Below are 13273 nucleotides of genomic sequence, written 5' to 3'. Positions count from 1 at the left end.
GGAGGAATATCAATACCAAATTTCAAACTCTACTATAAAGCCATAGTAATCAAAAGAGCTTGGTACTGGCACAAGAACAGACCTCAAGACCAATGAAATAGAACTGAAAACCCAGAAATGAACCTACAGGCGTATAACCATCTAATCTTTGATAAGGGAGCTAAAAAAATAGAGTGGAAGAAAGACAGCCTCTTCAGTAAATGGTGCTGGCAAAATTGGTAAACTACTTGTAGAAAACTAAAGCTAGATCTTTATATATCACCTGCACCAGAATCAACCCCGAATAGATCAAAGACCTCGGAGTCAAAGCAGACATTCTGAAAACATTAAAGGATGGAATAGGAGAAACCCTAGGTCTGCTTCGCACAGGCCGAAATTTTCTTAATAGAGATCCAGAACACAACAATTCAACACAAGGTTACACAAATGGGATTGCCTGTGATTGCAGAGCTTCTGCATGACAAAGGACATAGCTAGCAAGATCAATAGAAAGCCCACAGATTGGGAGAAGATTTTCACTAGCCATACAACAGACAAGGGTCTCATTTCTAAAATATACCTGGAACTCAAAAAATTAAATCTCCCAACAACAAATCTTCAAAGAAACAACTGCCTAATAAATAAGTGGGCTAAAGACTTAAAGAGAAACCTCTCTGAAGAGGAAAGAAGGATGGCCAATAGACACATGAAGAAATGCTCAAGCTCCCTAGCCATAGCACCTTAACCCAGTTAGAATGGCTAAAATCAAGAACTCTAATAACAACAGATGCTGGAGGGGATGTGGACAGAAGGGAACCTTACTGCATTGTTGGTGGGAGTGTAAACTTGTTCAACCACTTTGGAAAGTAGTATGGAGGTTCCTCAAAAGACTCTACATAGAGCTCCTCTATGACCCAGAAATCCCACTTTTCGGCATTCATCCAAATGATCAGGAACAAGACCACACTAAACTATCAGCACGACTATGTTTATTGCAGCATTATTTACCATAGCTAAGATATGGAACCAACCCAGATGCCCCTCAGTAGATGAATGGATCAAGAAAATGTGGTATATAAACACAATGGAATTTTCTGCCTCCATCAGAAAGAATGACATTACCCCATGTTAGGAAATGGAAAGGCTTGGAAAAAATTATATTAAGTGAAGTAAGCCACGCCCAAAGAAACATAGGTCCCATGGTTTTTCTTATTTGCAAAATCTAGTATATATGTGTCAAGCAGAAAAGGTTAGATAAGTTGATGTTAGGGAAATGAAAGGTTAGATAAGTTGATGTTAGGGAAATGAACCCTAATATATGTATTCAAATGTTTTTTTTTCCTTTCATGCGATTGCTTCTAAAATATTTATAACATTATTTCTTTGTTGATTTGTATGTCCCTCCCCCATGTTATAACCCCTGCTTTCACTGTATTTGATGTGGGTATAATTTGTGGAGGGGAAAGGAAAAAACAAATCGTTTAAATAAGGATACAGGTGGACCCATTGCAACAATGTCGTTATGTGGAGAAACGAACTTTACAACTTTGGTGCGGGAAGGGGGGAAGGATTTAGTGGGGATGGGTGGGTGGAAGATTAGAAGGGATGTGAAGGGGAAACAAAGGAGGAGGTTACAATGTTTGATAAGAAATGTACTCATTATCTTGACCATGTAATGTAACCCCTCTGTATAGTATTAATAAAAGAAAAAAGAAAAAAATTAATAAATTAATATAACAATGAAAATTTGCTGGAGTTTTAGATCAGACCCTCTATATAGAAATCAAACATATGAATTCAATCATAAGAAGGCTCATTTCTTCTACTATGTCTTTTATCCCTAAAGTCATGCAGAGAATTTCTATTTGGCATTAACAAGATGTTGTAACACTTTGGGGAAAAAATGCAGCCTAGTAGCCCTGCACCAGAGGCCAAAATGGAGAAGACTTCCACAGCCACCATGACCTTCCCCTTGGCACTGTGGTAGACAGGCAGGAAAGCGAGCCACACACTGCAGAACACCAGCATGCTGAAAGTCAGGAACTTGGCCTCATTGAAGGTTCCAGGAAGGTTCCTGGCCAGAAAAGCCATGGTGAAGCTGGACAGGGCCAGAAAGCCAAGGTATCCGAGGACACAGTAAAAGGCAGTGAGGGAGCCCTTGTTGCACAGGATGATGATATGACCATGTTCTGAGTGTGCATCGGTGTCCACAAAGGGAGGGGAGGTTCCCAACCAGACTCCACAGAGAGTCACCTGGATGAGGGTGCAGATGGGAATGATGAAGTTAGGAGCCCCTGATACAAGCAGCCACCTCATCTTTCTCCCTGGGGAAGTGGCCTTGAAGGCCAGAACCACAGTCACCGTTTTGGCCAACACTGTGGAAACAGCCATAGTAAACACAATTCCAAAGGCAATTTGCTGCAGGATGCAGGTGACTGTGTTGGGTTGGCCAAGAAACAGCAAGGAACAGAGAAAACAGAGGATGAGGGAGATGAGTAGGATGTAGCTGAGAGCCCTGTTATTGGCCTTGACAATGGCAGTGTCATGGTGTTTCACAAACATTCCAAGAACAACAGCAGTGAGCATAGAGCAGCAAAGAGACATGCAGGCCAGAGCCATGCCCAAGGGTTCTCCAAAAGCCAGGAAACTTGCAGCTCTCAGGAGGCACTGTGTTCTCTCTGTGTTAGCATACTGATGATCTGGGCACTTCACACACTGGTCCATATCTGATAAGAAGTGTAAAGTACCATTACTTCTTGGTTTGAACTTCCTTTTCTTCAAAACTTTTAGCAAATTGTTTACTTAGGTGTAATTCTAACATAATCTACCACAGTGCCAGCACTGACTGTCAAAAACTCATTTTTGCTTCTTTGCTAAACACTAACTTCCTCCCCCTTCCAACCTCTTCAGTATTCAGACTTTTTTGTTCAGCTTTTTTTTCCTTCAAGTATTATCACAAGTATTGATAAGGTGCTATTTGGAATATCCAAATATCCTAATAACAATTTTCTACACTTTTGCTCACACTAACAGAATTGTGCAGATTTCTGTAATCCTATTGAAAATTGTAAATAATGTAGCTTTCAATTCCCTACACATCTCTGTAAAAGATTAATTTAGTTCCTGTGGCACAGTCCTTGAATTCTTTTCATTATATTGCTCTATCCAAATCATCTGTGAATCTGTAGGGACAGAGAAACCAGTCTTGGACAATCTATATTCATGTTCCCTTCTTAAATGGAATCCCCCTTTCTGAGCTCTTGCTACATGTCATAAGCAATTCTGGGTACAGAGAAATGAATCTATGCCTGATCCATGTTTTCTGTGTGGAAAAATTGTAATTTTCAAGATGATCATTCTTCTCAGTAAGACTTGTGTTTAATGTCATTTTAGAGTTTACACTTGTCTTAATTATTAGAAGTAAGATGAATTCCTGGAGAGATGAACAATTTCTTCATAAGTCATGTATTTACCTGTTCCATTAGCAATCTCATTCTCTGGGCAAAGATTACAATCAAAACAACAAGCAGCCTTTTCCTCTTGAGGAGATGTCCTGAATCCAGGACCACAACTCTCACTGCAGGCAGAGTGAGGAGTCTGAGGAAAATCAGGTCTGTGTCAGTAACAAACACTCCAAAAAGTCCATTGTTTTAAAGAATTGTATTAATAAGCATAATGTTTCTATACAGGTAGGTGAAGTTGATTAATTAAATTCTGTTATCAAAACCATATATCATGATTCCAAAAGGCTTTTGTGTTACAACTTTTATTTCTAACCTGTTGAACTATTGAAAAATATGGGATCTTTAAAAGGTGGAAACTAATGGTGAGAAAGTAAGACCCAATGTAGATCCTTGTAGAATTTCCTTGAATTCGTGTCATTAAATGTTGTCTCCTACTCATCTGTGACATGAGGAAGAAAAAGGAGGAGACATCCCTTTTAGAGGGTTTTGTGAACCTGAGGACCATCCAATCTTCCTCTTCATTTTCCAGTGGCCATGAGGACACAATGTACTCACAGGCATATTCAATGATTGCTCTCACTAAAGATGCCCAAGTAGCAAGTCAACTAACAATTGAATGAAATCTCCATCCACCCAAGGGAGCAAAGAAACATCTCAACCACATAAAGTGATTCTTCATGTACTCTATCACAGTGTTAGGAAGAAAGGTAAAGTTTATATTTTATGATAATATGATAAGTCAACATTTAGAAACACATGTAATGTGTTTGGTGCTGATTGCAGGGTTAGAACTCATGGTCAGGGCACTGGCCTTCAGTTTTTTGCACTTCAGTTATCAGCACTCAACTACTTGAGTCATAGCTCCACTTCCAAATTTTTGTGGTTAATTGGAGATAAGCCCAAACTTTCTTGTTTAGACTGATTTTAAACCGTGATATTCACATCTCAGATATCTGATTTGTTAGCATTATGGGAGAAAGCTGGCACTCAACCAGGTATAAATTTCAAGGGTAACTTTTTCTTATATGTATGTCCTTAAAGTCATTATTATTAGATCCAACTCACCTCTGTAGTACCTATGGCCCACTCTACCATATCTTCAGATAAAGACAGTTGATTACCATGCAGAGCATATGGAGAAAACTTTCCTACTTTCACTGTAAGTTGAAGACCTTCTGGAAAATTCCAAATGTTCAGAATATCATACTCTGGCTCTAATTTTCTTTTCTCATCCAAAATCATTTCATCTCCAGCAGGATTATAAAATTGTATGTTCTTTATAAAAAGGTGCAACTAAAAGAGATGCATCATTATATGGTGAAAAAAACTCTTGGTTGCCTTTAATCTCCAATTCTGAATTCTAGAAAAGCACAAACAGCAATAAAGTATTCCAGAAGAAAATCTATGGAGGAATAAAAATAACCTTCCTGAATCCTTGTCACTCAGAAAAGGAGTAGACAGCCTTTTTCTAGAGAAATCAATACCAGGCAAATAGCCATGAATAAGATAATTTTTAGTTACCAACCTCCATTGTTTTTGTGAATTATTGAGCTTGCTAAACTTTTTATGCAAAAATCAAATGAAACTACATAACTTATGAAAATATGGATTAAAAATGCTATTTGGTAGGTCATCCTTTGCAATTACTGAAGTAATTCATGGAAAAGCTGAATTTACACTTTTGGAAAGAGTAGCTATGAGAATGTTAAGGATATTTGTAACTGGATGAATTAATAAGCCATGTGTAGGTGGCTCACACCTGTAATCCTAGCTACTTAGGAAGCTAAGATCCAAGGATCATGATTTGAAACCAGGCCAGAGAAAAAAGTCCATGAGACACTTATCTTCAATAAACCATTCATAAAATGACAGAAGTACTGCTGTGGCTCAAGTGGTAGAACACTATCCTTGAACACAAAAAGACACAGAGACAGCATCCACACCCTAACCTCAAGCTCCAAGACAAGCAAAAATATATCTTACTGGTTTCTAACACTAAACAAGAAATATATGTATGTATGTGTATGTGTTTATGTGTGTATACATACATATATACATACATACATATATATCCATGGTATATATACTATCCTTGTTACTGACCTGGCCTTTTTTTCTTAAGAGCAATGAACACATGTACAGAGTTCCTCACCAAAATTTCACCCATAATTTACTGGGTTTTGAAAAACACCTGAAATATTTAATTTCATACAGTAAGAGACCCTCTAGGAAGTGTCTTTGCACATGGTGTGTGCACTGAAATATAGAAGAAATTACCTGTGCAGGGGAAGGCACTGTTTCTTTACTACTTCCCATTGTTTGAACTTCTGTTTGATGAAGACGCATCTCATGGAGAGCCTGGGCCACAGTATACACAGCATTGTATATATGGTAACTGTCTCCAGATAGAGTCCTGTCAAAAATATGCCCAGGCAACCAATCCAAAGAGGAATCATGAAGACAATTGTCCCATGTTATACAGTCAGACGGGGAATCTGAACAATTAAAAGACACAAACCACAGCCTAGCAAGAACAAAGTCTTCTGGATATTTGGAAGGATTAACTGCCTTGATAAAATCTATGAATCCAGAAACATCTGCATGATGTTGTGAAAAAATGAGAGGTACATGGAATGAGCCTAGCATGAAATAGTTCTTTCTTGTGGTTAAATCCCACTGTGAGTTCATGATGCAAACTTTTCCTTTTATTAAAAGTTGCTCAAAACAAATCATTAAATCTAGTAATGACTCATTATCACCATATATCACGAGGACATTTGCTGAAGATTTATTTATCTGACTATAAATTGTCATGAATTTAAACATCTGTGAAACGGTTTTGCTTGAGATCACTAGCTCATAGGCTATGCAAACTCTGTTCTTGGCCATTTCTTCTTTCAATTTAACAAGAACCAACAAACCATTCTCATCCTCTGAAGTCAACAGTCCCACCCAATTCCAGTTGAAGTGAAGCAATAAGGAGACCATGGCAGTGGCTACTGATGTGTCCTTTGGGGCCATCTGATAGAGAGTAGGAAACTTCTTATGGTCACTCAGGGCATGATCAAAAGGCCCAAAGGTAAACTAAATGCAAAGAAATTGGATGCTCCATGAATGAGAATATTGCCATCCATCACAATCTTAATCTTCAAGTGTGTTAAGAACCAGTTGAAGTAGGTGAAAGGTACATTTTTGTTTTAGTTTTTGAGAAAAAAAATCAATATTTGGAGGAAATATTTGTTTTTGTATGTCTCTTGTTCTTTGTCACCATTTCCATTAACTACTCCCATGTCTATCAGCCCAACCAATTCCCTGATTTTCCTAATTCTATTTTCACATATGTACATTTAATATAATGTTTATCTTCACTCATCCATTCCCTATTGTTCTGACTTTATCCTGTAACAACTAATCCATTCAGAGAAGATATGCTTCAGCTTTCTACTGTTCATATTTTTATATTCAGTAGATCAGAAAGGGTTATTCCATGGAATTATACCCCTACATATGTCATACTTTAGTCCAATTAATCATGTATATATATATATAAATGACTACATACGTGTTCCATATTTATTTCATATGACATGTTAATATTTTAGTTCTAGCTTTCGCATATGAGAGAACACATCTCCCCTTTATCATTTTGAGCCTGACATGACATTCAATATAATATCTTGTCCAGATGCACGTGTGCTTGTGTGTGTGTGTGTGTGTGTGTGTGTGTGTGTGTGTGTGTGTGTGTGTGTACATGCATGCCAGGACAAGGGCATGAACTAAGGCCTCAAGCGCTTCCTTGGCTTTTGCCTTCAATGTTGGTGCTCTACCACTTGAGCCACACATTCATTTACTGGTTTTGCTGGTTAATTGGAGATAAAAGATTCCAGAATAGCTGGGATTACAAGTGTGAGTCACCAGTACCCTGCTCAGCATATTGACAAACTTCAAAATCATTTTGCACTTTCTGAGTTTTTATATTATTGATAAGACTTCAAACAATAAATAATCCATTTGTTTCTGTGACTCTTCCATCCCATTTTCCAAACAGTGGGAATATACATATCCTCCTATCTTTGAGTACTTACTCTTCGATACCACAAAATTTGATAGGTTCATAAATCCAGGCTCTTATCATTCTCTCCTAACACCTGGAATACCACCTAATGAAACAATTTTATATTCCCCCACCATGTCAACCTTCACCTGTGGAAATCTATAGAGTTCCAGCAATGTCCCAATGCAGGCAGATGTTATTCCTAATGGTCCTGTTAGTACTGCTATAGACTTGCTGTCTCTTCTACAGGAGTAGTTTGGAATCTTGTATTTCCCAAAGAGCCAAATGAAGGGATTCTTAAGTACTGCCCAAGGTTCAAAGTAAACATCATAGACATCAAATCCAAGAGTCAAGTTATGTAAAAGTTCAGAGTTTTTGTTGATCTCCTCAATAGCAAAAGACAAGGCCAACACAAGTTGATAGTTCTTGAAGATAAGCCTGCATAATGAACATAGAAATTTACCAGTAATATTTCAAAAGTTATGACTTTGATGGCCCTACCACCGACCAAAATATATATACATATATACATATTTATTTATATATGTACAAAAATGTAGACTCTGTACTTGGCAGATCATAACATCATAAAAGTAGACCTCAACAGCAGAAACCATCACAGAAAATACTTAAATTCATGGAAACAGAATAATTTATTGCTGAGAACCAGTAGGTCATCAAAGAGATAAGAGGTGAAATTTAATCATTTTCAGGATTCAAAGTAAATGAAGACACAAAATACCATATCCTTTGGGAAACAGCAAGACAATACTCAGAGAAAAATTTATGTCTATACATGCTTGCATCAACAAATTAGAAAAATCTCAAATCAATATCCTAATAATGGAATTCAAGCCTCTAGACAAACCAGAGCAAGTCAAACCCCAAGCCAGTAGACAGAAGAAAATAATTAGAGCAGTATTAAATGAATCAGAGACTTAAAAATGCATAGAATCTGCAAAAACAAAAGATGATTATTTGAAAAAAATAACAACATTGACAGGACCCTATCCAAATTAATTAATTAAAAAAGAGAAGCCACCCAAATAAATAATATTAGAGATTACAGGGAAAATCACCACAGATCCAACAAAATTCAGAATATTCTAAGGGAATACTTTATAAGCCTCTATGGCAACAAACATGATAATCGGGCAGAAGTGGACAAATTCCTATATACCCAAACTGAATCAGGAAGACATAAACTGAATAAACAGACACAGCAAAAGCAACGAGATTGAATTGGCAAGAACTGACCTTCCAGGAAAAGCCCAAGACCTGATGGCTTCACAACCAAATTCTGTAAGACTTTTGAAGGAGAATTATCACCAATACTCCTCAAACTCTTCAACGAAATAGTGCGGGAAGGAACACTGCCAAACTCATTCTATGAAGCCATCGTCATACTTATCCCCAAATTAGATAAGGATACATCAAGGAAAGAGAACGTTAGACCTATCTCCTTGATGCACACTGTTGTAAAACTCTTCCACAAAATTTAGAAAATGATCAAGAAGAGCATACATGATGATTGAACGGGATTTATCTCAAGGATGCAAAGCCAGATTAACAGAAATAAGTTATTTAACATATTGCAACAGATCAACAGAAGCAAGGAAAGACAAAAGCCACATGATCATCTCGTTAGATGCAGAAAAAGCCTTTGACAAGATCCAACACCTCATTATGATAAAAGCTCTGGAGAAGCTAGGATCCATGGACCATTCCTCAGTATAAGAAAGGGTGTGTATGAGAAATCTACAGTCAGTGTTATGCTTAATGTGAAAAACTAAAGGTATTTCCCCAAATATCAGAAATAAGAGAAGGTTATACTCTCTCTTTTCCCTTCAAGATAGTACTGAAATTCCTAGCAAGTGAAATAAGCAAGAGAAAACCATGCAGGGAATCCAAATATGGAAGGAAGAAGTCAAACTATCCCTTTTTAAAGATGACATGATCCTGTAGTTGAGGGGCCCCAAAATTTCCTTTCACAGCTTACGGAGTTGATCCAAAACTTTGTCAAAATAGTCAGGTATAAATCAACCCACAAAAATCAATACCATTTTATGACATTATCAAGAAGATCAAGGCTGAAATCAGAAAGCAACTCCATTAGAAATAGAATTAAAAAATATAAAATACTTACTAGTTAACCAAAGAGGTGAAGGACCTCTATAGTGAAAAGTTTAAAATTTTCAAAAACAAAATTGAAGAAGTCTTAAGAGGATGGAAAGATAATCTGCGCTCCTGGATTGGAAGATTTAACATTATGAAAATGACAATACTGCCCAAAGCAAATTACAAATTCAATACAATATCCACTAAAATCCCAACAAATTTCTTTAAAGATATGGAAAGCACAGCCAAAAAATTCAAATAACAAAACACCCTGAAAAAATTATATTAAGTGAAGTAAGCCAGGCCCAAAGAAACTAGGTCCCTTAGTTTCCCTTATTTGAAAGACCTAGTATATGTATGAGACAAGCAGAATCAGTCAGAAAGGTTGATGTTAGGTGAAATGAAGCCCAAGATAAGGACTCAAATGTTTTTTTCTTTCTTGCTATTGTTTCTAACATATATATATATAAGATATTTCTTTGTTGCTTTGTATGTCCCTCCCCCATGATATAACCCCTGTTTTCAATTTTTGGAGGGGAAGGGAAAACACAAAAATAGGGATACAGGTGGACCCATTACAACAATGAGATGTACAAGATGTTATGTCGAAAAACGAACTTTAGCTGCACCGGTGTCTCATACCTGTAATCCTAGCTACTCAGGAGGCTGAGATCTGAGGATCGTGGTTCAAAGCCAGCCCGGGAAGGAAAGTCTGTGAAACTCCTATCTCCAATAACCCACTAGAAAACCGGAAGTGGCACTGTAACTGAAGCAGAGCGCTAGCCTTGAGCTGAAGAGCACAGGGACAGTGCCCAAACCCAGACTTCAAGCCCCAAAAATGAACAAAAAAAAAAAAGGAAAATGAACTTTAGAACTTTGGCCGTAGGGGGAGGCCGCAGAGGGTGAGGGGAGGAAAGTGGGGAAGAAAGGGGGGAGGAGGAAATGGGAAGGGATGGGAAGGAGAAACAAAGGAAGAGGCAATAATGCTTGATAAGAAATGTATTCATTACCTTGCCCATGTAATTGTAACCCCTCTGTATGGTATTTTCACAATAAATAAATAATAAATAAATAAGACTCTGAAGAGCAAGGCAAGTCTTAGAAAGTGGAACATTTTAGGAGGAATAACATTACCAAACTTCAAACTCAATTACAGAACCATGGTAATGAAAACAACTTAGTAGCAGCACAAAATAAGTCAGACGACCAAAGGAACAGACTAGAAGACCCAGAATTGAACACACAGATCTATAGCCATTTAATATTTGATAAAGGATGGGCTGGGAAGGTGGCTCAGTGGTAGAGCACTTGCCTTGCATGCATGAGGTCTTGGGTTCAATTCCTCAGCACCACATAAGCATAAAGAAAAAAGCCGGAAGTGGCGCTGTGGCTCAAGTGGTAGAGCGCTAGCCTTGAGCTGAAGAGCTGATGGATGGCGCCCAGGCCCAGAGTTCAGGCCCATGACTGGACCCAAAAAAAAAAACATTTTTGATAAAGGAGCTAAAATAAAATTTGAAAGAAAAATAGTCTCTTCAACAAATGGTGCAGCAAACTAAATAAAATAAAATTTAAAAATTGTATCAAAATTACTGGTAAAAATGAGTACACAAGTGACCTGAAAATATTCTAACATTGTATGTGTGCTAGACAAAACATACATATAATTCTTCTGAAGTAGGAAAAATTATTGGTGTATCTAGTATTTACTATAGAACAATGTAAAAGTGAATATCCATTCTTATAAATGATGAGAAAACTACAATGCAGTTGCAATTTTCATTTGTATATCTCTAATATTTTACCGTAAGGTATTAAATGAAGAAGTTTTATTAAAACTTAAATGAAAGATTTCATTAAAACATTGCTTAATATCCACTTATGGATTTATCATCTCCCTCTACTTCTTGTGAATTTTCTCTTTTTCTTTCATCCTCATCAGCTGGGATACTTGTCATCATTCAAAAATATCCAGTTGTAATCTTCTTTGAGCTCCTAAGTAGCACAAAATCTATAACAGAAAAATGAAATCTTCTAATCCAGGAATCACAAGTTACTACCAATGAACTCAATAAAGGAGGGAAAATGTGAGAGAAGCTTCAATAAACCTGAAGAAGTTACATAATGGCAGGAATCAGAAGTGATCTGTCAACAATGACTGGGAATGGAAATGCAGGAAATTCTACCAATAAGAGTTAGAAAGGCTGAATGAATAAAAACTCAAGGCCAAACAATAGATTAATTCCAAGAAACTCAATTCCTCATCAATAGCCGTGGGTGACTTAATAAAAGAATATGAGCCAGGCCCAGAGAAATGTAGGTTCCATGATTTCCCTCATTGTAACACCTAGAATGTGCCTATAAATCTACAAGTAAATAAACTAAATGGTGAAAAAAGCAACACTGAGATATGGTAAATGATACTAGTCTCTAAGCATTACACACAGTGAGAACTAAAGAGGATAATCTTTAAAAAACATTTATTTTTGTTATAATTTTAGAGTTTTAACATGTATCAGTGATACAATAAGCATGAAATTGGACTTTTTATTCTATTATCTTTAAATAGTTGCACCTAGAAGTTCCCATTCTACAAAACAATATATGAGTTTTTATACTTTCTTTTTTCTTGTTTTTTGGAGTGCTGTGTAGAACCTAGGGTTTCACATATACTCAGCTGAGTTATACCCCTCAGATCATTTCAACAAATATCTGAATAAACCATCTCTCATCAACATACTGAGTTTTCTCCAGGAGAGATCATAGGCTAAGACAAAAACTAGCCAGATATTTTTTGGTTGGATATGGGGCTTTAATTCTGGGCCTGGACACTGTGCCTCAGCTCTGCAGCTCAAGGCAAGTGCTCTACCTCTTGAGCCACAGCACCACTTCCAGTTTTCTGAGTGGTTTATTGGAGGTAAGAGTCTCATGGACTTTCCTGCCCCTGCTGGCTTTGAACCACGATCCTCAGATTTCATCCTCCCTAGTAGCTAGGATCACAGGTGTGAGACACCGGCATCCAGCTAGCCCCATTTTTTGTGTGTTTTAAATCACTTTATTTTATTACCTTTTTGTATGTTTTTATTGTAAAACTACTGTGTAGAGGGGTTACAATTACATGAGCAAGATAGTGAGTACATGGCCTATCAAGCATTGTTGCCTCCTCCTTTGTTTTTCCCCTACCATCCCTTCCCTCCTACCTCCACAATTACCCCCACCCTACCAAAGTTGTAAAGTTCATTTTCAAGATAGTGTGTTGTACATCTCATTGTTACAATGGGTCAGTCTTATCCCTATTTAAGCATTTTGTTTTTTCCCTTCTCCTCCCCAAATTAGAGAAGTGTATATATATGATGCAGGGCACTGAAATCAAATACAGTGAAAACAGGGGTTATAGTGTGGGGAAGGATCATAAAAAGAAACAAAAAATTCACATGGCACATTATAAATACATTAGAAACAATAGCAAGAAAAAAAAACCACTGTGTCCTTATCTTGAGGTTCATTTCACTTAACATCAACCTATCTGGTCATATGTACAGAGCTTTTGAACCTTTCTGCTTGTCCTAGACATATACTAGTTATTGCAAATAAGGGAAACCATGGGACCTATGTTTCTTTGGGCCTGGCTTACTTCAATTAATATAATTTTTCCAAGTCT

The 13273-nt window shown here is 37.1% G+C and overlaps 1 protein-coding gene across 1 annotated transcript in view; it reads right to left on the bottom strand.

The window, feature by feature from the left end:
- Window positions 1-1776: 1776 nt before the first annotated feature.
- Window positions 1777-13273, bottom strand: part of LOC105998736 (vomeronasal type-2 receptor 116-like) — a 13461-nt gene continuing 1964 nt past the window's right edge. Inside the window, exons 2-6 of the mRNA XM_013033527.1 lie at window positions 7647-7935; window positions 5721-6527; window positions 4509-4736; window positions 3453-3576; window positions 1777-2705 (exon numbers count right to left, since the gene is read on the bottom strand). Coding sequence (XP_012888981.1) covers window positions 1777-2705; window positions 3453-3576; window positions 4509-4736; window positions 5721-6527; window positions 7647-7935 — 2377 coding nt within the window. The remainder of the gene's footprint in view (window positions 2706-3452; window positions 3577-4508; window positions 4737-5720; window positions 6528-7646; window positions 7936-13273) is intronic.

This window comes from Dipodomys ordii, unplaced genomic scaffold (genome assembly GCF_000151885.1).
Source record: "Dipodomys ordii isolate 6190 unplaced genomic scaffold, Dord_2.0 Scaffold171, whole genome shotgun sequence".
NCBI lineage: Eukaryota > Metazoa > Chordata > Mammalia > Rodentia > Heteromyidae > Dipodomys > Dipodomys ordii.
This window is presented reverse-complemented; position numbering and strand designations above follow the sequence as displayed.